The sequence below is a fragment of the Centrocercus urophasianus genome, unplaced genomic scaffold (assembly GCF_019232065.1).
Source record: "Centrocercus urophasianus isolate 14NV4802_14NV808 unplaced genomic scaffold, USGS_Curo_1.0 seq_13, whole genome shotgun sequence".
Taxonomy (NCBI): Eukaryota; Metazoa; Chordata; class Aves; order Galliformes; family Phasianidae; genus Centrocercus; species Centrocercus urophasianus.
Genome location: NW_024884475.1, coordinates 33,618,625 through 33,646,359, shown reverse-complemented (window position 1 = coordinate 33,646,359; position 27,735 = coordinate 33,618,625). Strand labels below are relative to the sequence as shown.

The following is a 27,735-nucleotide window of genomic DNA, read 5'->3' as shown; positions in this document are numbered from 1 at the left end:
CCTGATATGCTCTCATAAGCAAAGGAGCATTACACATGTCTGTCTGTGAATACACATCCTTATATATTTGCAGAGAAATACACTAAGTTGCTTCCAACTGAGTTACCTCTTAAACTTCAGGAAATTAGAAGACAGTAGTAGCAATATGGAAGGAAAGACAGATGTTGCAGTGGCACACGATGTGCATGCAAAGGGATTTAGCCCCTGAAACAGGCAGTGGGTACTGCAGGAGCATGCCCTGTGTTTCAGGAGACAGGATACAGCCAGTGTACAGCTAGATATCTATATGCCGTCACATGGATTGCCTCTGTCATCTGCAGCAGTTGCAGGTAGGACCTTTTGGGTTATGCTCTTTTTCATTGCTATTTAGCCATCCAGAGATACTGAACTGAGCCATGCTGACTCCATCTTATTATCAGCTCAGTGTCATTTTTTATTGCCTGAGTGATAATATCCAGAATATGTAAGGAGGAGTTTACATATATGAAGGAAAACTTTAATTGCTGGATTGTTAAAGCACCCAGAGGAAGTAGTCAAAGGTCTTACAGATTGACAGTGTACCAGCACTGATGTAATTGTGGCTCCATGCCTAAAAAGCTGTGATAACTTAGGAACCAGTGGCTGTACAAAAGAACAAGACATTATAGAAACTGAACAAGAATTTGGGTGGTCCAGATGTCTTCCACATGCATTCTGTCAATTATCAACAACCAGAATCTCTTCTTCAGACTATTAAGCAGAATATTTTGAAATCTCGGGGTGACAAATAATACCAAAATCTTCTGTAACAATATATCAGCAATTTTGCCTACTCCTATGCATCAGGAGAAATACGTTCCTTTTTAAATGCATTTTTTCAGAGGTAGTGTCGTTTGTCTGTGCTGTTAATACTCCTTTCCAATTTCACTTGTACGAGAAGGTTTAGAGCAGCTCCTCAGAGTAGTAATGCTGTGACATGTTTCTGTTTTGGTAGTACCAAAGTGTTCAAACAGAATACAGACAGTTCCTGTCACCCATTTCAGCACAACGGAGTTCATCAGGCAGACAACATTCATCTATAATGCTATGATTTCTCAATTGTCAGTAATCTTGGATTTATAATGGTTTATATTTTCAAAATACTTCAAAAACTTTTAAAATAATTCAAATACTGTCCAAGTCTTTTCATTCTGTCTGTTTAAAATACTCAAAAATATTTGCCAGCTACCTTTAAATGGTTTGAAAATTGGGGATTTAATTCCTAAATTTGATGTCACTTTTTTTTTTTTTTTTTCCCCCTCTGAAATAGGGTGGTAGTGGGTTTTCCACTCTGTGTACTAACAACTTTCTCCAAGATTGATGTCACCTGCACCTAATTGCAATGAAAGTACATCCAGCTACAAGCAGCTCTCTGTATAACCTGCTGATCAGTGTTTTTCCTGTGGTACAACAGACTAAGCTCTCTTGTTGGTAAGTGCATATAGTTATTGTCTACTAATCTCTATCACCATTTTCTGCAGGGTTTATATACTTCATTTCTTCTGCTGGTTCATATTTTAATTGATTCTGGAATTTAATGCTGATGACCAAATTCATGAGAGAAAAAAGAAGTGAGAACTAGAACCTCTGGACAAGGAATTTTCACTGATAAATCTGTAGCCAGCCTGCTTGTTTGCATGTACAAGTAGGTTATGTGTTCGTGAGATCATTTTGATGATATTTTGGGAACCCATCTAACAAAGTTAAAAAAAAAAATTCACAACACCCTGTTCCTAGGCCTTCTGGTATTGTTATAAAAAGGAAGAAACTCTTAGCAAGGTTGTGAATACAGTGACTTCAGGCTGTGAGGGAGAAGCCCTCCAGGCTGTAAAGCTATTTAGGTGCTTTTTTCTTCCTTGTGGTACATGGTCTAGGAAGCAGGAACCACAGATGAAAATTAAGAGCTGAAAAAAAGATTGTTTTCCAATGGAGAAATGAAGAAACTACTTCTCTGTAGGATATCATTCAGGAAATAATTGTTTTTTAATTTTCTTTTAGATTTTTCCAGGTCTTTTTTTTTTTTTTTTTTTTTTTTAATAAGAATGAAAAGATTCCCCAAAATTCTGAATGAGAAAGATTTGCCAGCAATTTGCCAATTGCATGATTTGTCAAATTATGATGGGAAAGCAGGCACCTACATCTTGTATCAGCTGGAAGATAGGGTCTGGAATGTTCACGTATCTCCTTTCACCCAGCTCGAGCTGAACGTGAGCTATGAGAACGGGGCTGCCCCTCTCCAAACTGGTGCCAAGGGAAGGGAAAAAGCTGATCTTAAGCTATGAAGCTCCTGCAGTAAAGACTGTGGCAATATTGTTGCTTTTTTTGGTGCTCTTCTATGGAGGTATGGTAACATGTTGAGAAGAAAAAGGAAGCAGATTAAATAAAAAAAAAAAAAAAAAAAAAAAAAAAAAAAAAAGGCTGAATAATTCTAGTGATCAATGCAAAGTCTGTATTTACAGACAGAATGACTAGTAAAGGTATGCATAAAGCCTAAGTGAAAATACTGCATTTGTCTAATCATTAGCTGGGGGATGAATCACTCTATATTTCATAATAATTGCTAAAGAAATATTTACCTGAGCCAAAGCTTAAATACCATTAAGGAGATGAATTAATTCAGCAGGTTTCTATGCTCTCAATTGGCTATCAGTTTTGCTTGAAATAAAATGATGGCAGCACATCCATCATATTCCACAGTTCCAAGAGAAAAACTTGACCTCCAAGTGTGAAAAGTTCCTGCTGGTTTGTGCAATCTATTTGGTGCTAATACATTGAAAGAGAGCTAGTGCTGTAATCCTGATAAAGCCTCAGGCTGAGTTAAAGAGCTTTCCTGTGATACAGTGCTTTTGAAAGCAGTTTGTAACAACTCTGCAGGAATCTCCAAAACAGGGGCTGGCAGTCCCACCCAGACCCAGCACGCTGCAGGCTCTGAGCTTCTCAGGTTGCACTCTGCACGTATGTGCCCTCAGAGAGCTGTAGCAGCTAATTATTTACTATTTACTCTTTCTAAATAGGCATCCAATAAAGCTACCTGTTAATTCTAATTGCAAAGGAGGCTTACTTGTGCCATTCCCTTCTGTCTGACGAGAGTGATGCTGAGTTCACTCCTGCTTTTATTCCACTTGGTGAAGCACCATTACGTAAAGGTTGCTTCAGTAGCTGTCAGCATAGACTATATTTGGATGACTGTAACAAAAGGCCTGCCCTCCTTCCCTTTCTCTGTAAGACATCCAGTTGCTCATCCACCCTTATTTTGAATCATGATGAGCAAAATAATCACTGAAATTGTTGGTTTTGCCTCACACCTGAAAATGCTCTCATTTGGTCAGATGTCTCACTGTGAAATATTTCTCAGTGTTGCAAGCAAGGAAATACTGCAGGGCTGGGCTGCTGAAAACAGTTGCCCTGAAGTGACCCAGCAGAAGCAATAGACATCGCTGGGTACAATAGGTCCAAGGTATGGCTGGGGAGAAGGAAGGAAGTAAAGTTAACGGACTGATGGGATCATCTTTAATTTGCTTTGTAAACAGAGAACAGGAAAAATCATTACAGTAGTCTTTTGTACCAAGTAAGTGGGGAGAACAAATATCACCTTACATACAACTGATATGTCGTGGTCACTTTGCCAGCTGCGCCCTTATCAAGATCACTACAACAGTAGCTGTTCTGTGGAGCTGGAGATAACAGAGTAAGGAAATGTTGGGAACTTCTGGCACTCTTGCAAATGAGTATAACAAAAGCAAACGAGAAGAAAAGGAGTTTCTTGTGCTACTGATTTACATTTTTCAGAATAACTCTATTGGAAAAGGAAACCAAAACTTCCCTTATTCAAATAGTTTTGTTCCAGTGAACTATCCTTAATTCAAGGCATCTCTTTTACTTTACGTTTTTTGGCCAGTAAGTAAGTGTGTATTTGTTGCTCTGAGTATTCTGAAGTGTGCTGCTTGCAACGTGCACAGAGGTAGGAAATAGCATTCTGACAAAGTTAGACTAGTGTGAAGGCCAGCTGCTTGGAATTTGTACATACCATTACTCTTATTCACTTTTCTCTTACTGTTAGCACTCCCTGCTGACTAGGTCACTAAACCAGTTACTCCATTCCTCCTCCATTTGTTTTTAAAACCTTGTTTTTCTCAAAAGTCTCCCTTCCCAGACAACACTGTCTCAACACTTGCCTATGCACTGATTGTTTCAATATCCTCCCCATTTCTGACCACAACTTTTCTCCCCTCTTCAGTTCAGCCTGCCCAAACTATTGCCATGAAAATATTTTCCATTTCTCATCTCTCTGAGAATGTTGCCCTGCTTCTGAAACCTCAACATTGACCTATTTCCACCCTAAAATTCAAATGTGTTTCTTTTCTCAGCTCTGAATATCTTCATTGCTAGTTAGATTTGATCTCATCTCCTCTCAGAAAGCCAGTCAGTCACCGATGTTGGGAGTCTCTTTGTGGGGGAGCAGGGTGTACTGTAATTGATTTCCTTCTTTAACTTTCTCTACCAGCAGAGTGCTCTGAATCTAAATGTACTGTAGATGAAATTACTCCAGTCACCTCCCTGGTTTGTTTTGGAAGTGCCTGCACGTATTTATAAAACAATCACCAAAAAACATTAAGATTTAGCCCTATGTAAAAAACTACATACAATTTCCACCAAATGAAATGAAGTGCCTTGAACTTTACTGTATGTTTTTGAATCTCCTCTGTCCGTGGTTAGACCAGCCAGGGGGGATTAGTGGCAGTGATACCAACAGGCATTTACTCTGGTGACTTAAGAATGACTGGAGCACATCGTCTCCTTACTGTTCCTCTCCACTCTTTTCTTGTTCTAGATCTTACTGTGATTAAACACTGGATTCGTAAGACCAATGCATGACACTGTGAGTTTGTAGTACTTTGAAGTCGCCTGCAATTTCCATTACCTGTTTAACACAGACTATTTAATGCATGGGGAACACAACAGAACAGAGAATGCCATCCCTGTGTTTTGTATGAATAAGCTTGTGAGCTTTTATGGAATGTGTCAACAGAATGCAGTTAATTCATAATGGTGGTGACATTGAGGTTGTCATAGTCCACTTTACCAGATGCATGTATTTCTTTTGAATTTAGATCACAAGATAACATGACAATTAGGCCTCTTACCACACCAGAAACAAAATGCACATGTTCTTCAGATTCAATCACAACCAAACCAAAAGTAACATCTCTCTGGAAACTCTGGAGGCAGTTACATTTTTCCTTCTTGAGTCCCGCCGACATCCAGCCAGCGAGCCTCAAGGCTGGTGCTGAAATTTCCAGAAACGTTTGGAAAGCAACCACAGAAATAAATTCAACAAACCAAACCCCTGAAGAGCAGTAACAGACGCTACAGAAGCGCACTGGAGCCAGCACCCACTCGTCATCACGGCTTGTCTCCGCTCCCACAGCTTCCACCACACGTGCCACCTCCAGCACAACACCTCCAAAACTGCTGGGCTTTCTGCTCACACTTTGGAGTCCTGAGGCCTCCTGCAGCTCTGCTAGGTTAAGTTGCAATGAACCTAAAGCAGTGAGTGTGTCACTGGGATGATTGATCTTCTTGTATTTGTCATAACTATCTTCCCTGAAGTGGTTTCATTGCTTGAATGAGTGACCTGAGCACTGTCACCCATAGCCTTATGTAGAAAGTCTATAGCCTTATTCAGACAAGATTTCATCGGGCATTTTTTAAAACTGGGGCTTCTGGGGTCTGATTGGATTAATTTTGTTGTTTCTTTTCCTTTACCTTTTCTTGGAGGTGCTTTGTCAACTGGATGCATCTCCCCAGCGTCATAGTCACAACTCACTTCCACTTAGAGATCTCTTTCCCACTCTTTCTTGAAGAAAACTGGGGAGAAATTTAATAATTTAATAAGGCCTAGATCCATGGCTACTTCAGATAAATTTGTAACAGATATTTCTATATTTTTTTGTTAATTTTTTTTCTATATTTTTTTGTTAATGCTGGAAACTTTGAGCAAAGAAACTCTCAAAGTTATTATGCATAAACTATGTTAGTCATCTGATTGGGATGAAAATTCAGGCCACTTTAGTAGCATCTTGGAATCATTCAGATTTAATTATGGACATTAAGATCAATGTTTTTGTTTGTTTGTTTGTTTATGTATTTTTTTTGTGTGTGTGTGTGTGTGTGTGCTTATCTGTTCCTCACTGTACCCTCTAATCACAACATAATAGTGTACATATGCATGTGCACAGTCTGATCTGTAGTTATTGACAGTATTTGAGATATCAGCTCCTGGATCTTGTATGTAGCAAATGAGTGTAGATAATTTACAGTCCAGCGAGGTCTTGAATAACTCACTCCAAGTGCTTGTGAGAAGAGAAGTCAGTCTAGATAAATGATTTCTGTCTTCCTGCTACAGAATACTTTTGAGGTTCATCAGTAACCTTATTAACATGGCTGGTTAAAAATATTGACAGCCTAACACATCAAAGCTTTATCTCAACAGTGCTCACCAGGAGATCCACTGAAAACAGGGAAAGAAAACCCCTTTTACCTTTAGTAGGTACTGGGATATGTCCTTATTCAACTCAAAGGGAAATGGTGATTTGCCTGCAGAGAAAGGTAACTGATAGCAAAACCAGTAATAAACCAGCTGCTAAATGACTGTTTTGAGAAGTGTCCCTTCCTCTTTTTCAAAAACACATTGCAGCTGTGCAGTAATGTTCCTAAGTATTACAGCTTGTAATAGCTTTACTGAAACATTGAAACAGTCTGAACCCTTTCTACAAATCACTGGTGTTTTCGAGCTGGGTGTGAAGATTTACCATGGTACTGCTTCTGGCAGTGGTATTTGCTGACTTTGTCACTGGATCTGAATTCCTGGTTTGGCACCCCACTGATAAGGTCTCAGTCATTAAGTGCATTGTACAGCAACCTTCTGCGTTCCTGTCTCTGTTTTGCTCTTCTGTGTTTCACTCTTCCTTTCTGACTTCCAGTCCTTACTCAATTGAGTAATTCAACCACAGCCTGCAGCATCTCCTTATCCTTTTTTATTTGCTAGTAGTTAATAAATAAACACGCAGCTCAAAATTAAAGTGAATTAAAGAGAAACAAACTTCTTCATAAGTATTATTTTGTTATTCTCAGTTAAAAATGCCCTCAAATGAAGATAAAAAACAAACCATTCAAAGTTCTTAAATGAAACTTGTATCTCATTAGAGTTTTGGTTTTTTTCCTTTCCAATGCAAACAAATTTAAAATTTCATTTTTGCTAGGCCTGTAGTTTTGTTCTTGCCACCAAAAAAATATATATATTTTTTGTCCTAGTTGTCCTGTGGTGCTTCTGGAGGTGGGAGGCAAATGGCCTGCAGTGTCTCCTGGACTGTCAGGAGTAATGCTTTTTTAGGCCAGAAAGAAGACTTGGTCCCCCGCATAACAAGAGCATGACAGAATCACTGAGCTATCAAATCAGTTATTCTGCCAACATCTTTCTGCTTCACTGAAGAGTAAATTAATCCTACATAGGAGCGCTGCAGCAGGAGAGTAAGAGAGAGCACACACATTGCTGTAGTTGAGTAGGAAGGTGCTTGTCGAGAGTGTAAATAATGGATAAATAATTAATTTTCTTTGGGGAACCTTCAAGGATCTACTTCACTGAGTGCTTATGCACACATGGTAGAACAAGTACAGCAAGGGATTGAGCAATAAAGCTTCCCCGTGGGAAGAAAACATGCCCTAAGTCAGACCTCTCAGTGTCTCCATCTTGGCTCTTTCCAACTTGGTGGAGACCTGGGGTGGCTGCAGCTGGCCCCAGTTTCTAGAGATGGCAGCTGGGGGTCTTGACCAGAAGGTGCTTGAGAGGGAGATGTTCCTGCAGAAGGCACAAAGACACAGATTGGACGACAATCAGTGCTTGGAAATGAAAGCATGTGGGCTACATTGAGTGATTCTGCCATACTGACCAGGTGATGCTACCAGAGTTACTACCCGCCAAAATCTTTATTTAGAAAAGCAACAGTTCCAACGAGGAAACAAAAGAAGTCCAAAAAATGGCACAACAGATAACTTAGTGCTGATCTGACATCTGTTGCCTCCAGCTCACTTTGGTCTGCTGGGTTGAGGCCGCTCACGGCAGGAAGAGCAGCTGAGTGTCCCTGTTGCTGCATGCCTCCTGTTCCAAATTAATATTTCTGCGGCAATATGTAAAAGCATTGAGGTCTATCAATTACAAAACAATTTCCTGTGCCAGCTCCTATTAAAGAGCCATTACAGAAAGCTTAGCCTTGACTTTGAGCTGAAGCCCCCAAGTGGATCTTTCTGGGAAGAAACTGTTATTTCTTCCCATGGGGAACTTTCCCCTTCTGCCACCTCAGAGCGCATCTTCCCAGCACTGTCTGCCGTTACTCATGGAGAAAGCGTGGATCATTTCATATCCAAAGGTAAAAAAGCAGAAGTGCACCCCTTTCAGACTCAGCAGTCACAGTACTTTAACAGCCAGCTAATGCAGTGCCAAACCATTACAGTGAACTGCAAACCCAAATATCTTATCTTGTGTGATTTCTTACTGTTGATCCTCTTGTCTGTTCTTATACCTCTTTGTTCCCGTATATTTGTGTGATATTCTGATTAACCTCTCTCCATTTTTCCCACTGTCTCCATATATTCATATTTCTATCCACTTTCACATTGATCATTTTTGTTCCTGACACCAATAACTGTTTGACCTTCTTTCAATTTCTCTTTACTTACTCCTTTTTCTTAAAATAACATTTTCTGTCTCTGTTCCTGTCCTCTTCCTTTGTTCCGTTTGTGATTCTCTATTCCTATTACAAAACTCATTTACTGTCCTTTTTCTCATTTCTCACTACACAAGTAATGTAACTCCATCAGCTACAGCCCTGTTGCACTGATTTCCCCTTTCTATCTGCTGTCTAGCATCTTTCCCTTCCTCTCTCCCACGCAGCACTTTTCCTTTCTATTTTGTTTCTAGTTCAGAATCTCTCCTCTGACTTTCCCACCGTACTTTTACCCATTGCCCTCTCCCTGCTGATCGTGTTAGCAGAAACGTTGAAATTTGTTGTCTTATTGCACAGATCTCAGCTTCCTTCATCCCCTCCTTGTTTGTTATGTCAAGCCCACCACCACTCTCCTGGTGCAACCAGAGCTGGGTGTCAGGTGTTGTCCATGCAAGCCTCTCTAGAGCAGCACAAGACAGAGGGACTTTTATCATGCTGCTAAGGAGACCATTGCTCGCCAGTGAGTTCTGCCAACCTGGGTTCACATTTTGTATCAACAAGATTTGTATGCTTTATTGATCAAGTTACAGTTCATTGGCTTTATTGTCATATGCACCTGTAACCGCATCAGTGTTCACTGTCACTCACTTTGGGGCAGTAAAGCTTTGCCACAGGAATACTTGAGAAGGACCATGGGCTGCCATTCAAGACCATCTGGTACTAAACAGTATTTCTCTAAACCCATGGTTACCTAGGTATCAATCAAGGCCGTTTTCTATCTAGACCTCTGCTGTAAGTGGCCATTCAATTTGTCCACAAGCTAAATATACAGTACTCCTAGCAGAGCTCATAATGAGTGCACATGAATGACCTTTCAAAAGCTCTCTAACTCCTTCAAAACACAAGCAGAGAGAAAGTCTGTATTTGCGAGATCAGAAATAAAATGAAAACCTCACTTTGGTGAATAAAAAAGCCATATACAGGAAAGCCCTTGATGAATAGCATACTTTTAACAAAAATACCATTTCCTTTGCCACAATAAATGTTGTTTCAGATTCTGAAATTAAGTGCTTGTTCCACTGGGCTGTAACATTTTGTTAAGCTGCAGAGACGTTAGAGGAACAGCTATTCCATTTCTTACAGACTTCAGCTATTTTCAATTCTCTTTTAATATTTCTTTTTCTCTGGAGGAGAGAAACATGTCCTAGGATTTTCTCTAAGCCTTTTTTGGTTCATTATGGAGATCTGACTTTCTGCGTCCACTAAAGCAACCACAGATGAACTACTTTTGCAGCCTTAGGGAAACCTGAACCTGGAGCCAGCTTTTAGAATTCACTGACAGGCCCAGGTCCTTGGCTGCCGTGGCAGAGGCTCTGCTCCTCTCAGAAAGTTTGGTGAATTTATGGAGGACTTAAGTAGCAGCTACAAATCATGGTTCTGTTTCAGCTCAAGAGTGAACTGCATTTAAGGGAGCATTGTTGTAACAAGAAGAAAACTTCCCAGCTCAAGTGTTTCCAAGCTATTAATCACTCCCAAGTATCTGTCCCCCTGGAAATTCTCCAAGTCCTTATGATACTGCTCTTGTAAACAATTATTTTCTTTCCTGAACTCCTGTAATAAAATTCATACTGGATATTGCTCTTAGGACACCTTGGCTCCTTCTCAAATTTTTTTTTTTTTTTTTTTTTTTTCATGTTGGGAAGTGGAAGAGAAAGATTTTTATTTATTTATTTATTTTTTGTCTAGATGGTGCACCTTTTTAATATCATTACTAAACAGAACTCCAACAGAAAAAGAAAATGGATGGACTTCAGTAATTTCTTCTGAACATTTTTTGATGGCACAGTCACAACAGATACTTTGGCCAAATGTCTGTTGTCAGGATATACTGTTAGAAAAAAATGATACAGGACAGGGGAATACACTTTATTTTTGAGTGCCTGTGAATACATAGATCAGCAGCCTGCCGGACATCCCCCTGTAAATATGCACATCGTCAGACAGCCCTGGGGCTTCAGTCCTGCTGATTGTGTTATTTATGGAGATGAATACAAAATTATGCATGACTCACATGTTGCAGTTTTGTTCAAGGGTCTAAGAAATATCATAGAATCATAGAATCACAGAATGGCCTGAGTTGGAAATACGCCTCTGTTCCTTGTGATATTTTGTGCATATTCCCTTCACCGATCTGACAGTAGTTCATTCATTTGCTGTTATAAACTGAGACATCTCCCTGTCTTTTTGTACCGGCATCCTGCACACAACTCTCCCCTGAAGAGGAACTGGGGAGTAAATGTTTGCTACTGGCTCCCCATTTTCACAGCCTTCCTCTATCGCTCCTTTACGCCATGAGTGCAGCCCATTTCTACACGATACAGCTGCCTTGCTAGGAGGAAAACTGCTGCTGTGCACAGGCTCACACATTCACATTGCGTGCACACGCACATCCCGCATTAGCTGAGGGAAGAGCTGCCAGATTTTTAACTCTTCCTATGAGGTCTCAGCTGTGGATCCTAATGGAAACCTGCATGGCGTGTGTCCCTGCTGGCACGCCAGCACAGAGTGCTCTGAGCTGCTTGCCTACTCCTGTGCTGCAGGCTGCCCGCTACAGCGCGGCTCTGGCTGTAATGCAAGCTGACATCTCCAGTGCACTACATGTTTAAAGCACTGCACAGTGCTCATTCCTTAATGCACCTCCACTATGTATAGCAGACAGGAACACACAGCAAACCACATGAGGTGCCTGGCACAGAGCACCAGCCATGCCAGGGCCTGGGCCAGGAGCATGGCTGCGTCTATCAGCATGTACCTGGGTGGCGGGTGTGTAAATGGCCACATTTGGGATGGCTTTTAGTCAAGCTGTAACGATTTCCAACTCGGGAGAGTGTTTTTGGGCTGTGAAGAATGCTGCAGTTACCACCATTAGCAGTTCTTCACCTGCTGCTGCTGCTTTGGCTTTAGATTATTTTGGACAGGAAATCTTGGGGATGAAATGAATACAAAACCAGACACGTTTATACTTCGGGCGCAGAATTTCCCATGCTCAGATGCTTTATCCCAACAGCATTTTCAGCAAGGCTCTCAGTGACATTACAGGAACAGCATTCCCATCCTTCCAAGCGAAGCACAGTGCGGACTCCTCGCACAACCACGTTCGGACCCTCTGGGCTCACGCGCGGGTCGTCCAGCCCTCCTTCGGCGCTCGTGGCGGCCGCCAGCTGCTCCGCGCGGAGCTACCCTTCCCCGCCGCAGGAACGAGCCCAAGGTCAAAGCCCCGCGGCGACCGCTCGCGAACGCACGGCTGCCTTTTCCTCCGCCCGCAGCACGCAGCCTCGCGCCTGCAGCGTTCCCCACACGCCCTCCCCGGACTGCGGAGCCCCGCGCCCGCCGCCCCTCCCGCACGCGGCCGCGGTGACGCCACGCGACGGCGAGGGGCGGGAAGGATGGGGGGGGGTCGAGGGAGGGTCTCGCGGTCGCGCTTCCCGCCGGCTGCCGCCGCGCGCGCCCACGAGCACGGCCGCCCCCCCGCCCCCGCGGGGCGGTTGGTGACGTCAGCGGTCGCCGAGGAACGGGGCGCAGGTGCATCCGTTTCCTCGGGGCCAGCGGCGCCGCCGCTGTCCCCGGTGCGGAGCGGGAGGGGTCGTCCCCGCGCAGAGCGGTTCCCCGAGCTCGGTGGCGGGAACCCCCGCCTCGCGGCGTCCCCGACGGGCGGCGAGGCGGCGGCAGAGAGCCGCGACGGGGCGGCCGCGGCTGGCGGGCTCGGATCGCTAGGGGGAGGCACGGCACCGGGAGACGGGGCAGAGCGAGGCGCGGCGGCCCCGCTGCCCGCGGGGAGGGGAGAGCGTAGGGCCGAGGCGCCCCGTCACCGGCGGCTGTGCCGCGCCCCCCCGCCCCGGTTTTGCTTTCCCTTTCGGTGCCGCCTCTCCGTCGCAACATTTTTATTTATTTATTTATTTTCCCAGAGGGTGGGGACGAGGGGAGGGGAGAGCCGAGCCGCGGGGACGAGCCGCCTGGCGGGGAGGAGGCGGTAGCCCCGTCACGAGAGGCGGCGGCGGCGAGGAGGAGAAGCCGGCGCGGAGCCTCGCCTCGCCTCGCCTCGCCTCGCCTCGCCCACCGCACGGCCCCTCTGCCGCCTCGCCTCCCCTGGCCGCCGGACGCACCGGCGGCCGCCCGTCCCCATGATGGCCTCAACCGCCACCTGCACCAGGTTCACCGACGAGTACCAGCTCTTCGAGGAGCTCGGGAAGTAAGTACGCAGCCCGCCGGGCGCGGGGCAGCCGCTTCGGGGTCGGGGGTGGGGGTAGGGAAGGACCGAGAGTCGGGGGAGAGAGGAGGGCTCGGTACCCGCGGGAAGGGGTGCGCGGGGCGACGCCTCCAGCCCCGCCTCGTCCCCGGGCGTTGCTTCAAGGGTGAGAGTCGGTCCGTGCGCCCGCGCGACCCCGTGGGTGCGTACAGCCCGGGGGGGCGGCGATCCCTGGGAGTGCTGGCGGGCTCCGGGCGGTGAGGGGCTGCCCCGCTATCGGCCGCCGGAGCTCGCGACCGCCAACAACGGGCGGCGCGTCGGGCGCCCCCCTGCGGCGGGGCGCGTATCGCCGATCGCCATGTTGGTGCGGGCACTGGGAGCGGGACCCGCTGCCGCGCCGCCCCCGGCGTGTGCTCCCCCGGGGCCGTAACGTGCCGCTTTCCTTCCCGCCGCGCGGCCGTGGTGTATGCCGGCTGAGGGCTTCGGTCGCACGGCTCGAACCAGCTGAGCAGCGCTTTGCTGTTGCGATGAATAAAATCGACGTTGACCGTCTCTGAAAAGCCTCCCTTCTTCTTATATTTTTTTTTTCCTTATTATCCTGCCCCCTCCCCCCTTAATTCTTTGGGCATCGCGCCGCTCCCTAAGAGTGGCAGCGCGGTGGTAATGGCAGGGAGCTGTTCGGGTGACACTGACGCTCTGTCCCCCTTTTGGCTTGCAGAGGGGCATTCTCGGTTGTGAGGCGATGTATGAAAATCACCACAGGACAGGAGTATGCTGCCAAAATCATCAACACCAAAAAGCTCTCGGCCAGGGGTGGGTATATTCCAACCGAGTGTTTACGATGCCTTCTCCTCATTTCTTGCATTCTTGTGGCGAGCGTTAAAACGGACCACAAAATAATAAGAATTAAGGTTATTAATTTTCTCAGTAGGCTTTTCTTTGTTTCCTTTCAGGCTGTGGTTATTTTTTATGCTAAATGTTTCAGAGGTGTGGAGGTCTGTGACTGTTGCTATACTGTGCTTAAAGGGAAGCTTTATGAAGTCATTTAAATTAGTGCATCCTCTTCCCATTTTTATACTGGAAAAAAAATTAAACGTCAGCCTTGCAAACTGTTTTTTTTTTTAGGGGAAGGCTGGGAAATATGTTGACAGTGCAGCTTTTATCATAAATGTGTGTCTACGCTTTTCTGAATTCAAAGTTTCCGTTACATTTAAACTTAAACGTGAAAATGAAGGCCTGATTTGAATCCGTGGAGAAGAGTGTAATGCGCTATCCTGTACTGAACTTTGCCATGAGGTCCCGGGGAAAGGAAATTTCCCTTTTTTGAAGTATCTGTTTGTAAACTCAGGACTTTCTGAATGATACAGTGTCACTGCTACAGCCCAGCAGTAATGCCTGCTGCACCGCATGCTATAATGTGTTTGTCTCCCTTACATTCTGGCTGTCAGTGGTAAGTCTTTGTGATACATTTGGGCAATCACGTGTGTGCTGTTGTTACTGCTGTTGGAAGCTGTTACTGCTGTTAGAAGCAAGCCTCAATGGAGATATGTCAATTCCTTGTTAAATCCACGTCAAAGGGATTGTAGAAGGATGTCGGGGATTAGGGATTATTCTCTGTTAACATCACTTGTGTTCTGATGTTTGTGATATAGTAAAGAATGTGGAAGTGAATAAGCAAGCGGTGTCAGCTCTAAACATGTCTTTAAGGTCTGGTTTGCTTTCAGCACACATCATTGCAGGTAAACAGCAGTCTGGATTAATTCATTAAATTTGCACCTAAAATACTTCCTGCAACACTAGGGCATATTCTGGTAGCTTGCTGTTCTCTGCTGGAGATCTTTCAACATGGTGTTGATGTTTTCAGCTGGTGAATGGAATATGAATGCTAATTTTTACCTTTTGCTGAATTTTAGTCTTTCTCCAATTTCTGTGAGAGATTTTATTTTTCTGTACTTCAGAATACCTCTTTATAGAGTGACAGATTTAAAAGAAGGGGGATTAGGAAAAAACTAATACTTCAGATAAAATAATGTCACAAATTTGCTTAAATCAAATTTTCCTTGTTTCTTTTGTCAGTGCAGTGACACGACCTGTTGAATTTTGATGCTTAAAACAAACCTCCACATTCTATGTAGTTTTATAGATCTAGCCTTTCAGGTTGAGAAGGTGTAGCAAGATAATGGTCAGATTACTTGTTTGCTCTAGTTTTTACTTATAATGGGATAACATCTTGAAAGGCAGGCTAAATTAATACAAATATTAAGTCTTTCTTAGAAGCCATTATTTGAGACATGCTATTTTTCAGGTTTTCATTTTTGTGCTTCCTTGACTGTTCAGGCAGGACCAAGTTGGTTCGCAGTGTAGCCCGTTCGTGAGGCCAAGCGTGCTGGGGAGAATTTGGCTGATAAGGTGGAATGCGGCAAAACTCACGCAAAGAAAAATTTCTGTTGCTTTAACATGTAAGCCCATAAAGCGAGGAATTGGGTTTTCTAGATTGATAACTGGACCATGAAATATTCTTCCATATCTGAATGAATGTGATGTCATGTCATGGATGCAGTGAATCCATTTCCATCTTGGCTTTCAAAGATTCCAGAAATGTTAAGGTTTTTTTTGGTTTTTTTTTTTTAGTTTATATGCATTGCTGTTATTTAGTTTTTATCTTTCTTTTGGAAGACAAAATAAATAATATCTACTCAGAAGCTTTTGAAGAACAAGCTTCTTATAGAGATCTTCAGATTCACCTTAAGCAATTCTGCTTTTCCAAAAGGGCACTTGCAGTGCCTCTGTCTGTGATACTTTGACATGGCTGATAATAAATATGCAGCTTGCAACTCAGACTACATCTCAAATAATAGTATCTAAATTATAAGTTTCATCCTCCTCCTTTCTGAACTGCTTTATAATGAGGTAGCAGTTCACTGTGGTGTATCCAACTTCTCACCTGAAAACAGGTCATAATATAAATCTGAAGAACGTTGTTGAGTGAGCTTCATCTGTGAGCAGTTAGAGGTTCTCTGCTTGCCATGTATATCCCATGCTTGTCTGTAGCTCTGAAGCACTATGTCAAATTTGAGCCTCTTGCTTGCAAGATGGAAGAGTTGCCTTTACAGTGTTTGATGGGGAGGAGTCAAGGCTGCTAATCCGAAGGAGAACTTAACACAACTTGCATTGAAAAATTATTTAACTGTGTCAGCCTTGATATGACAATAATCGTCACCCCAGCTGCAAATGATCTCGGAGATTGGATCCTCCCCTTAGCAGCCCATCTAAACGCAGAGTTCCTTACGCCAGTGAAGGTGTGTTCTCTTCTGATTCCTTGGTTAGTTGTGGGGAAATTTTGGAGCAACCGTGAGATGGGCTTTGGCTTTAATTTGAAGGGAAAAGGAAGTTTGGTTCTGTTGTGTTTTTACAGAAGCAAATTCTGCGCTTTTAAACTGATGGTCAGTTATTCACACCTGTTCTGATCTTATGCACTAATTTAGTCTACAATGTAGTAAAAACATTTTAAATTATGTTTTTAAGCATTTGGCTTTGTGACACTTTAGATTACACATTTCTCTGACTTTTGTTAGTAGCAATAATTATTTGCAGTTTATATCTCTCAGTATAGCAAGAAGAATTTTATTAGGACATCGTATGTTTGAATGACTTGAACTGCAGTTTTTTCTTCATGTTTACTAAGTCAATGGAAGTATTATGTTGATGTTAAAAAATCAATTGCTTGTTTTGTACCGAGTCTGTTCTAGACAAGCTCACATGATTTAATCGTGCTGCTGATTTAAAAGAGGAAGGAGAAAAGTTCTATTGCACATCCTTCTAAAACTAAATGCAGTAGTGAACAAGTGCGCAGAACACTTAGAATAGGGTGAAGGGTGTGTGTTTGCTGATTCTGGGCTCTGCATTGTTTTGGCTGATGAAGTCATTGGAATTTTCTTATTACTCAATTTCTAAAGTGTGTTGTTTTAGGCTGCTTTGTGTTGTTTTTCTTGTGTAGAAAGAAATGTAGATAAAGGTGAACTTTTCACAAGGTGACTTTTCCCCTGCATGTGCCAAATGCAAAATAATTCACAAATTAGTCGTTTGTCATTATCTTTTATTTTCTTCTTTGAGAGTCTTTTGGCTTTGATCCAAACAAATTTCAGGAACGAAGCCATTTTCTTAACAGGTTTAGGCCTCGTTTTTTGAAGGGGGGGTGGGAAAGGAATCAGAGAAGTGTTAGTTTCTCTAATCATGTTTGCAAAAATCATTTTCTAGTGTTTTTTGGTTAGATGTAATTTTTGCCAATGCTTATTTTGATGTTTGCTCTCTAGTGGTTCCTTGGATGGCAGTCTAACGACATTTGTGAGAATGCTTTTATTTTCTAGGGTGCTTTTGTAAATGCTGCCTGGATGCTCCTCTTCCGGCCCTTTGGGTGCTGCAGGGGAAGTGAGACCTTCTTTGGTTAGGGCATTCCTGTTACTGAAAGGAATACAGGAATCAGCTGGAGGCTAATGCTTGTTTGTCCAACGCTCCCATGATCTTTCATGGTCCAGTCCTCCCATTAGCTTCAGTGAGCTTTTGAGCTATCAACTTTGGAGGCTTCACTGATCATTTATCTTTCTTCTTGGTCAGAAACTTCCCAGGTTGTTTCTGAATCTCCCTGTTTGTCAAAGAAGAGAAAATAGCTGGAGCTCACTGCGCCTGCTGAGCTTATTTGCAGCAAGATGTTTTGGGTGAGGAGGCTGGAGGAAAAAAAACAACCACCCTTTTGGAGCAGTATTTTAGTGGTTGTACTGAGTAATCTTACTGTAGGAAGAGTATTTCTGTGTCTAAGCCTGTCCCTAAAGTGATTTAGATATATATCATGTGTGAAGGGTATAGTGGAGTATTTTTCAATGTAGTTTTCCTTGATATGGAGATAGGATACTTGACTGAGTTGGTCTTTGTCAGTTGCAGCCAGATGTTTTACAGGAATGCAGGATGTAATAAGCCTTCCTGTACTGTACAGCAGAAGAAATTGTTGATAATCTAGCAAAGATTCCTAATCTAACTGAAGATCTTAATTTGGGAGTACACTTTTACCTGTGCACAGTTTTATGATATCTGTATGTATTTTATTGTTGATTTCAGTTCTTAAGTACGCATGAAGTTATTATCACACACCAAGTACTCTCCTTAAGGGCATTTAGTTGTCAGCAAAGAACACTTCAGCTTTGTGAGAGCAAGAATTCTAATTTCTCAGGTTCGTTACATGTCAAGGAGCAGTGTGGTTGCTTTCCTCCATGTGTTGGAAGTATGTTTAAACAAGTTTTTCCATAGTATCAAGAAGTCCTCTGTGCTAATATGGTTGTCCTTTCCCTATGCTTGTGCTCTTTCTGCCTTTCAGGTTAGCCATGATGTTTCTTTCAGTCTAACATACATGTTCTGATTCAACAGGGATACATTTACACATTTATCTGCAAGTATTTGTTATGGTTGTGAATTACAGTAATTTAACAGTCTACTGGCTCTCTCAAATTAAGTTCATTCTGAGAGCTTATATAGTAGTAGAGAGCATTCATGAATGTTATTTAAAAATGGTTAGAAATTCCATTTTGAAGGTTTGGAGCTTTTGTTATCTCTTCTTTCTGATGGAAATCTGGAAAGCTTTCATTCACTGGTGTGAATGAGGACTATGAATTCATTGTGATGCATGTTGGCTAGCAGAAACTTATTTTAACAGTTTAAATTAAATTTCAAAATATTTTTGTTGGCAGTTAGTAGATAATTACCCGTAGCAAGTATTCTACAATTCCTATCATGTCAATATTATTGTTATTATTATTTTGCAAAGGATTTATGTATCTTTCTATTGTGTCTATTGTTGCTCTTAGGAAAGGAGATTCTTTTTATAGCTCATAAACTGATGTGCTTTAAATAAACTGTACTAGAACGTGAGGATGGATGCATCGCTGTTATCTTCACTGTAGTTTGCTGCTGTTCTTACTGGGATGTAAGTACTCAGGTGAAAATTGTAGTGCATACTTGAAAAGACTTCCCAGATTAGGGTGGTTGGTGTCAGAGTGAAGAATTGTGGTAAGCTGCAGTGCTGTTCTCCTCATGTACTTTACAGAAATGTCCTTGATGGGTAGCTTCTCACTTTGAAGTGAAACTCCTGAAAACAGTGCTTACAAATTATTGTGCAAATTGGAGTTTGTGAAAGTGTACCTATTGACTGAGATGGAAACATGACACAAATCCGATCTCTAAAGTAACTTGGGGTTAACAGTGGGAATTAAAAAGATGTTGGAGATGTCTGTCATCAGAGTTCAACAGAGGAAAAAAATCTTTTTTTCTATTCCAAATCCAAAGATTATTAAGCATGCTTATAATTAGGAATTGGTTGAATGCATCTAGCTCTCTTTGGAACTTCCCATTTTCCTTCATTGTTTTTGTTGCTGCTTTGGCTGGTCCTCCTCTCTGCTTTCAGATCTCTTGCACTGAATTGTTGACAACAAAGGGCTTCTTTAGAATTTATTTGGCTGCCTCCTTCCTACCATTTTCTGTCAAATTTGTTAATTCTGGCGCTCGTGTGCTTCTGGTTTTTATGTTCATTTACTGCAAGGACTTAACTGCGCATCTGAACGGCTGCCCTTCCAGAATTTCTTCTCCTTCCTTCTGTTAGGAGGGAGAGGAGAAGCATTTGTAGGGGAAAATGTGAACTCTGCTTCTGCATCTCCATTTAGATACCGAAATGTGGGTGGGTTTGGGGTTTTTGGTTTTGTTGTTGGTTGGTTTTTGTGTGTTTTGTTTTTTTCTTCCTTTCTCTTCGTCTGAGAGAAGTTGTGTTCTGTGGAACTGTATTGCTACTTCTATCCAAACTATACTTCCAAATTAAAGCTTTAGCTCACATACAGAAATGAGGAAATGAGCAGTCTGATAAGCACTTCACCTTTATTGTTCTGCCTGTTTGCATGTTACTGTACACAGAAAGCATCGTTTTATGTCTACTGCAATTTGAAACCACAGGTCAGCTAAGGTATCAGAGGGACTCATCTGTGTCCTCGTGAGGAACTTAGAAATATGCTGGTTTCTGGAAGATGGAGAATTTCAATTATTTTGCTTTACAAGTACAAGTACTGCCAAGGTACTGCTTTTGTCGTGTTCACGTCCTTTATTTGACCTCTTCAGAAATGTAGGCCAGGGTGTTTCAATGGTTTTATCTATGTCAGGGTCCAACTTCCTTCTTCACATTTATTGCACGTTTGTCAAATGCTTTGTAAGGATATTATGGGGATTTCAAAAGATTGTATGGAAAGCATAACTGCCCCTGTTGATTGCAAAAGGTTAATAGAGAACAAAGCTAAAGATAGTAGCTCCTTTTGTTTAATTCTTTATTGCAAATAATTATGCCTTGAATTTGAAGAGACATCTGCTGTGTTTTGAAGAGACACAGGAATCCAATCTGTCTATTTGTTCCTCTATGTGTAGAGTTCTGTGCGTGTCTTTGGGTGTGAGTTTGTGCCAACTCCTCCTCTCTTTAATTTTGCTGTTATGGGGAATGTCTTGTGCGTGATATCAGAGAGAGTGGTAAATATTTGAGAACGTAATTTTTGTATTTTCTTTCAGGGTGGACAGTTGTGCTGTTATTTAATATACAATGTCAGCCTTAAAATGTTCTGAGTTTGTTATTTGAATGATAGAAACTTAAAGCTTTGCAGCCATGTGAATTCCTGTTGCATGTGGTTGGAAGCTGCATAGTATAATATGCTGAAGTGAGAATTTACTTCTTCTCTTGAATCTGTTGTTTCTGTAAATTTCTCTGGATAGAAGCACAGGCTACAGCCAAGACTACAGCACAGCCAGGCAGGGGGAACTTGCTCAGACTTGTAAATATGTCTTATACCCAATTTAGCTTTTATTCCGATCCAGATCCTCTTCAGTGATAACTGAGAAGTATAAATTGTGCTGCAGCGTATATTTGTTTTTTATAATTAGGCTTTTAGAGTCTAGAGAGTGGTAGCTAATATACTAAATGAGCTGCTACAGTCTGTACAGCTGTTGGTTTAGGTTTGTTGTACTTCATAGAAAGTAACTGTGCATACCCAGTGATTTGAGTAGCTTCTATGTCAATTTTTGAACTTTTGTAAGTAAAGGAAAATAAAGTAACGGAATATATTTTATTTTGTAATGGAAGTGTTCTGCTGAAGGTATTTGATGGTCAAGATGAAGCATTTCATCTTGTGATAGGAGACATCTCTCTTATTCTTACAGCTCTTTGCATTTATAACTGCCCAAAAGTTTATATGCTGCTGCAAGAAGCTGACATCCTCTTCCTTTCCAAGAGAGGTCTGGCATCTGAAAATGGAGTTACCAAATTAATTTGTGTTAGCACTCGCTTTCACCTTAAATGTGCAGTATGCTTGAAAAAGTTTGACTGGCTATGTGGTTTCTTTTGACCTCTTCCAGCCAAATCATTCGATAGCGTTGTCAGGTGCACAGCCTTTCCCCCCACCCCCTTCCACTTCCCACCTGCCTGCCTGCCATCCTAAATGCTCTCTTTGCACCACTTTTTATTCTGCTAACATGTGGTTGGATATGTAGTGGAAACAGTAGCTGCAGTTGTGTTCAAGCAGATGTGGACCTATAGATCCTTAGAGCTCTTTAATGTGCAAAATTGAGAACTTCAGTATCTGATTTGTAAGCAGATGGGATGAGCTGAATACTTTCTGTATTGAGTGAGCACACGCATGAATTTTGGCAGATGCAAGATTGATTGATTGAAGAATGTATCAAATCTTAATGGTAAAGTTCAGGGTTTTGTGAATTGTCTGTAAGCAGGTATGCAGTCCTTCAGAACAACTCATCCAACATTTTGGCCAGCAGCTCTCCTCTGTGAGACTGTTAATGGCATACAGCATTGGGGGCAGTGTGCTGGATCACACAGCAGAAGGTCTTCCGTACACTTTCCTGTCCTAGCACTAAAATGAACAGTGTACCTTGCCCAGTGAGGAAGATTAACAAACCTTTGTGTAAGCAGAAAGGATGACACACCTCTGCTGTAAAGTTTCACCATCTGAACACGTGAGAGGATATGTAAATTTGCAGCGTACAAAGCTTGTATTCATAGCAGAAAATCTATTGCATGTTTTCAGAACTTTGTTCCTAATTTAATTAGTCAGGAGCTGCTTCTGCTTACTTGTAAATTTTCCGCAATGTGAATGCAAGTATTGCAGCAACAGTCATGTTGCATATTCATGTTGCTGCATGGACAGATGGGGTACCTCCATAATATCCATATTTGATGTTCTGATGGGATTTGCCAAGCCTAAGCTTTCATTTAGATTTTAACCTCTTGAAGAGATAGGTTTGTGATTTAATCAGTCAAGGGAAACCTTGAAGTTATTTGTATTGCCTAGCAGATTTCAAACCAGTGCTTAGGTATGGTTTTGATTTGGGAGACCTCTCATAAGAATGTTTTAAACAGGCTATTGCTCATTTGGATAAAAATCACTAAATTCAGAGGTTTCTTGTGGAAGCTTGTTTATTTAACTCATTATGTTCATATACTTCTGTACATAAAGATGTATTTTATATTCTATGAAAGCATCACATAACATGAATAGAACTTTGTTGCTGTGGTACTACATTGCAGGGCGTATTTTGTCCCGTAGGACAGGTGACTTTCAGTTTCTCTAGGGGCAGCTCCAGGTGCTGCTGAACTTTGGTTATTAAACCTGGGCTAAAGGCTGTTTCCCACCTTTTATAGAAAGATGCCACAAATACTAAATGTCTCCAAGATGCTGTATGTTGCAGTACAGAAAATAATCTTCAATGACTTAGTTACTTATGAAACACTGGAGTCTAGAAAATCTAAAGATTACATTCTTGGTGCTTTTTTGTACTGCATATACTGTTTTTTAAATGAAATGAAGGTCAGGTGTGTGGTGGATTGTTTAGTACTTGTTTTCTTTGTGCAGCACGGACAGCTATGAAATAGTAATCAGGATTGCACTGATGTGCGCACATGGGGATTTAATGCCCTTTTCTTCTAATGATGGCAAAGGAAACATATTTCCAAGGCTGCTTTAAGCATCAGTCTCCCAGAAGGGCAGGAAGAGGCAGTTTATTTTCAGTCAAATTTCTGTACATTTCCATGGTGCTCTTGCTGATACTCCTAATATATACTTGGTAGATTTTAGCATGTTAAGAACATTTTTTAGTTGCTCAGTGTAGAAGAAAATGGAGGGGAGGGGAGCGGGCAGAAGAACACATGTATTAGATGCAGGAAAAAGATCCAGCAGAGCTTGGCAGAGCTTGTGTGTACTCAGCCAGCTTTTTTGGTTTAGGAAAATGTTTCATGCTAAAAGCTTATTAACTTAATGTAATTTTACTTGTAATGAGAGCAAGAACGGATGTCTTTACGTTTTTGTTTATTTGTGGTTATTACGATTTATCTATTGAAATTAAGTAACAAATTACTTTCAATATCATGTAAATCAAAGGAAGTTTACTAATGAGATTCATTTTTCCAGAGTAGAAGTTGCTTATGTGTGGTCCATCCGTCTTCCTAGGAGATGTGTGTTAATACTGCAGATGTTTTAGGGTCTGTGTTGATAACCCATCTAGTGTATGGATGGTGGTAAGTTCATGATGTCTCAGAGATGGTTTGGGGAAACTTGAAATTAAGAGACACAGACAAGGACCCACAAAACATGTTTCAAATCTGTAATAAATGGAGACTTCTTATGTCTCAAAACCGTGAGGTTTTATATTCATTCTAGCCTACTTTGTGTTAGCTTTATTACATTCACATGGCCTTCTTGCAGACATAAAGATCTCCTGGAGTTGAAATATCTCACCAATACTTAAAATCCTTAAAGTATGGAACGGTTGAGAAAATGTGTCTTTTACCTGCTGTAAGTACAAGTGAGTGAATCACTTCAATCCCCAACTATCTTTCTACTGAAGAAGGCTGGAGGAAAGTTTTGAATGGTAGAAATTGGTCAGTTAGCAATATTTGAAAGTCAAACTAAGAACCATTTTTCTTCTATTTTTTTCTTGTTCAATGCTGCGTTTATCTTGTTTTGTGTAGCAGTTTCAATCTAGCTAAAACCTTGACCTTGAACTTTCAAAGTACCTTTATCTCCAGGCTTCTATGGCGTAAGAAATCTGAGCTTCAAACCACATGGGATTAGCTTTAAGTGGAAAAAAGAGGGAATATAGTTGAAATGATATCTGGAGTGAAGTTGACTCCTTCAGCAGAGTAAATGTCTTGTTAATCAAGCTCTGTCTTAATGTAAACTAACGAGGCAAGGGGCTTAGTCCTTTCTCCTTTACTGAAGCAATAATTTGGTACTGCATCCTTTTAGCTAGAAGAATTCTAATCTATAACGCAAATGTATTCATGGACATCGTTCATTTTTTTTGTGCCTATGCTGTCCTTCAGGGAATTAATCTTTTATCAGTGTATTTATCAAGGTCTATCTTGTTTCTATTCTTTCTTTCCATAGCAGCCATCTTCCTTTAGCTTCCTCCTGTATAATAGACTTGCCACTATTATGGCCATTCTTTCTTCCATGCACTCTATTCATGGTCTAACTTTTCTGTATGGGTGTTTGAAACGGGAAATTGGAGTTGACATATGTAGCTGTCGTGTTTATCTACCTTAGTAATAAAGCATCTGGAATATTAAGACTGGTTCGGAGACTGATGATTTGAAGAACTTCCTTATTATTTTCACTTTGTCTATCCCTTTCATCACTGTGCTCTCTGTCACCTCTTTTACCAGTTTCCTACCAATTTCAAAGCTACTCTGGTGAGTAGTTTTTACTAATCCCCAAATGTCTTATTTGCTTTATTTCCGCATCTTAAGCAAATGACCCCTGCAGGAAGCACTGGTATTCCTGCTTGGGAAAATGGTGTAGAACATTTAATATATGTTGCTGTTCAGAGCCAATAACTGATGTGCATACATATAGTTAGATGTGTGGAGTTTTGTGTTTGTATTCTACAATTTCCCAGGATCGTGCCTGTTTGAGAGCTGAGTCACAAACCAGTCCTTCCAATCACAGGAGTGTTACTCAGTTTCTGAAACAGCCTGCCATTACTCTCACCTCTGTGCAAGGTCAGGTAGAAACTGCTGTGAAAATAGCTCCATGAAATGAGCTAAATTACAAAGAGTTGCTGTTGAGTGTTGACTTCTGTTTCTGCAAACCCGGATGCTCTCCTCTTCAACAAAGTAGCTGAAGAACATGGAGAAAAAAAAAATGCAAACACACTTACAGCAGTTAGTTTCTCTTTTTAACTCCCTATATTTATTCACACCCTGAATTGAAACTTACAAAATGTTGCTAATCATTGAATTGTTTGGCTTATAAAATACAGCTTTTAAAAATGCATAACAAGCTCAGTGTGGGTTCTAAGGTGTGGATTTTTTTGTCGTTGTTGTTTTGAGACCATTACTTTCTTAGAAGTTCTTCCTCTTAAAGCTTCTCAAAATAGAAAGAACTGGGAAGCTGCTCCTGTCTGGTAAGTGTGCTGGCACTCTGTGGCACCCTCTGTTAGGCTTCAGGGGGACTGCCAGCCATTATTGCCTCACTTCCTTGTACAATCCCATAGGAGCTGGACACTCGCTGTCCCTTCCAGCTCAAGGCTAAAATACGTCTAGAGTAGGTGGTTTTAAAATCTTGAATTTAGTGAGTGTACCTTTTTTGGAACAGAAAAATTAATTGTAATTGTATCCAGCTTCTGCAATTTGGTTTTGGAAGTGAGGTAACTGTGTAAATCAGCAATGGTGTTTGTTTAGCAATAGAGATCAGTGTGATGACTAGCATAATGAATATTGCTAACACGTAAGCATTCATGGCATCAGTGCCTGGGTTCACATCTGTCGCAAACTTACTTTCCTACACAGAAAATAGTTGATTTTCATTAAAAGCAGTATGAAACAAATTTTCAACAAAAATGTTTTACTAGTAACAAAAAATAAATTTTCACATAAATGGTCATGCTGCTTTTACTTTTTTAAAACTTGAGTAACTTTTTTTTTTAATATGGGATGGATATATTTATAAAAGTGGAGTATTAAGCTACTTGCTTTTGTAAATTTCTAGGCTTTATGATTAGTTTCACTTTGTAGTAGTAGAGTGACTCCTTTAATTTTGAGTTTGTTGTTTAATAAATGTCAGTAATAAAAAGGATGCTGGACAGGTTTAAAACTACAAGAAGAATCTCCCATTGTTTTCAGTAAATTTTCATTACTTCATTGAGATTCATTGAAAACTTAAAGTTTTCATTACTTCATTGAGATTTTCACTATGTCAGATGACCGTTCTTGAGGAGGAGGAAAGGAAGGAGATCTTTACTGGGATAATAATGTTCCTTTGTTGGATATCAGACAAGCTGAAGGACAGTTGTACAAAAATGGGGAAAAAATGAGTGGCTTGATTCCAGTAATGAAATACAAACAAGGGCTGTAAAGCCAGACTTTGATAACTTAGAATTAGCACTGGATCCTTGAGTAACCAAGTAGTGACACCAAGCTAAAACCAGTGTTACCAGACATTGAGAGAAAAAGAGTGAATTGGACCAGATCTGTATTCTTTATACATCTTAGATATTGAACAGACCATGCAAATTCTGTGAAGAAAACTCAGAGGTTGCGTATCTGAAGTTGATCCACCTAGTTCCATGTTTCCATAGAAGAGATACTGAATAATCTAAGCTGTGACTGTGGGGGAAAGAAAGCTTCGGTTGTATTTTATCTATGAATTTTTAACATGAGAATGATGTGTACAACACCTACCCATATTACTCAAAGCAGCCCCAAAATAAAGGAAGGTGTTTAAAAGCAAACAAAAACTACAACGTATAATCCAACCAACAGAAATGTTCTATTAAGTAGAGATTGTCAGCTCCTCTGGGAGCTCCTCTGCTATTAGGGTAAATTCAAAGGCTTTTATGCCACTGTGATATGTGGATATGCAATATAAGGTTATCTATATGAACTGTAGATGTTTGCAGAATAAATTTGCTTCTGGATTTGCATGAAAGAATGCAAGCAAGGCAAGCATTTGCATTTGATGTTTCAGGTCTTTGGAAATTTTATAATTTCCATATTCTTAATGTAATAATTGTTTCTGTGCCAAGAACAGAGTGTGTGAGAAAGCTTTTACTTAGGCTGAAGGAACTGTTGAGGAAGCTATATATATAGACTTGATCTAAGAACCTCAGTAGGTGATATTTAAGCTAATGTGTTTCTGTTTTGCAACTGAGGCAGACTTAACTGCATCCAGTCAGGAAATTCCACACATAGGCAATAATTTTCTTCAGTTGCTGTAACCTGATCATGTTTAGTCTGGTACCTGTATCCTTAGCAACTTCTGGTGAGATAATAGAGGGATATGGTTAGTTTCAGATTCCATGGTGTTCACATATCCTTGTTGTGTTTTCTGTGCCAATTTTGTTAATGTATTAAATAGTTCCTTGTCTGATAACCTGTGTTTGGAATACTCCTTTGCTTGAGAAGGCAACATTGGTAGCAGTGGTAACGTTTAACAATATTGCTTTAATTTTAATTCTGAATTTCATTTGTAACCTATCTGTAATCACATTAAAGCAATACATGTGGCCATCTGGAATCTGAGTACTGGGGACTCCTATGTTTTATGATGTGTGAGTATGGGCTGTGTCTCAGCTAGAGAACAGATCTAGTTAAAAGGGGACATTGGCAGGAAAATGATCACCAAGACAAAACATAATGATTACTTTAAATAATTGGAAATC

At 41.3% G+C, this 27,735-nt stretch overlaps 2 protein-coding genes across 8 annotated transcripts in view; both read left to right on the top strand.

The window, feature by feature from the left end:
- ARSJ (arylsulfatase family member J) overlaps positions 1 to 10,349 on the top strand; it is an 84,248-nt gene extending 73,899 nt beyond the window's left edge. The window contains exons 5-7 of one of the 4 annotated variants that reach the window (XR_006167735.1): positions 1,289 to 1,449; positions 4,850 to 4,897; positions 5,130 to 10,349. The gene's annotated coding sequence lies outside the window, so the exon portion shown is untranslated. Of the gene's footprint in view, positions 1 to 1,288; positions 1,450 to 3,647; positions 4,456 to 4,849 lie in introns of those variants that run through there. The other 3 variants (XR_006167736.1, XR_006167734.1, XR_006167737.1) reach the window with 3 other exon arrangements.
- A 2,525-nt stretch (positions 10,350 to 12,874) lies between these two features.
- Positions 12,875 to 27,735, top strand: part of CAMK2D (calcium/calmodulin dependent protein kinase II delta) — a 162,514-nt gene continuing 147,653 nt past the window's right edge. For all 4 annotated transcript variants that reach the window (XM_042811644.1, XM_042811642.1, XM_042811647.1 and 1 more), the window contains exons 1-2: positions 12,875 to 12,990; positions 13,706 to 13,800. In XM_042811644.1, the coding sequence (XP_042667578.1) occupies positions 12,923 to 12,990; positions 13,706 to 13,800 (163 nt within the window). In that variant the 5' untranslated portion in view covers positions 12,875 to 12,922. The remainder of the gene's footprint in view (positions 12,991 to 13,705; positions 13,801 to 27,735) is intronic.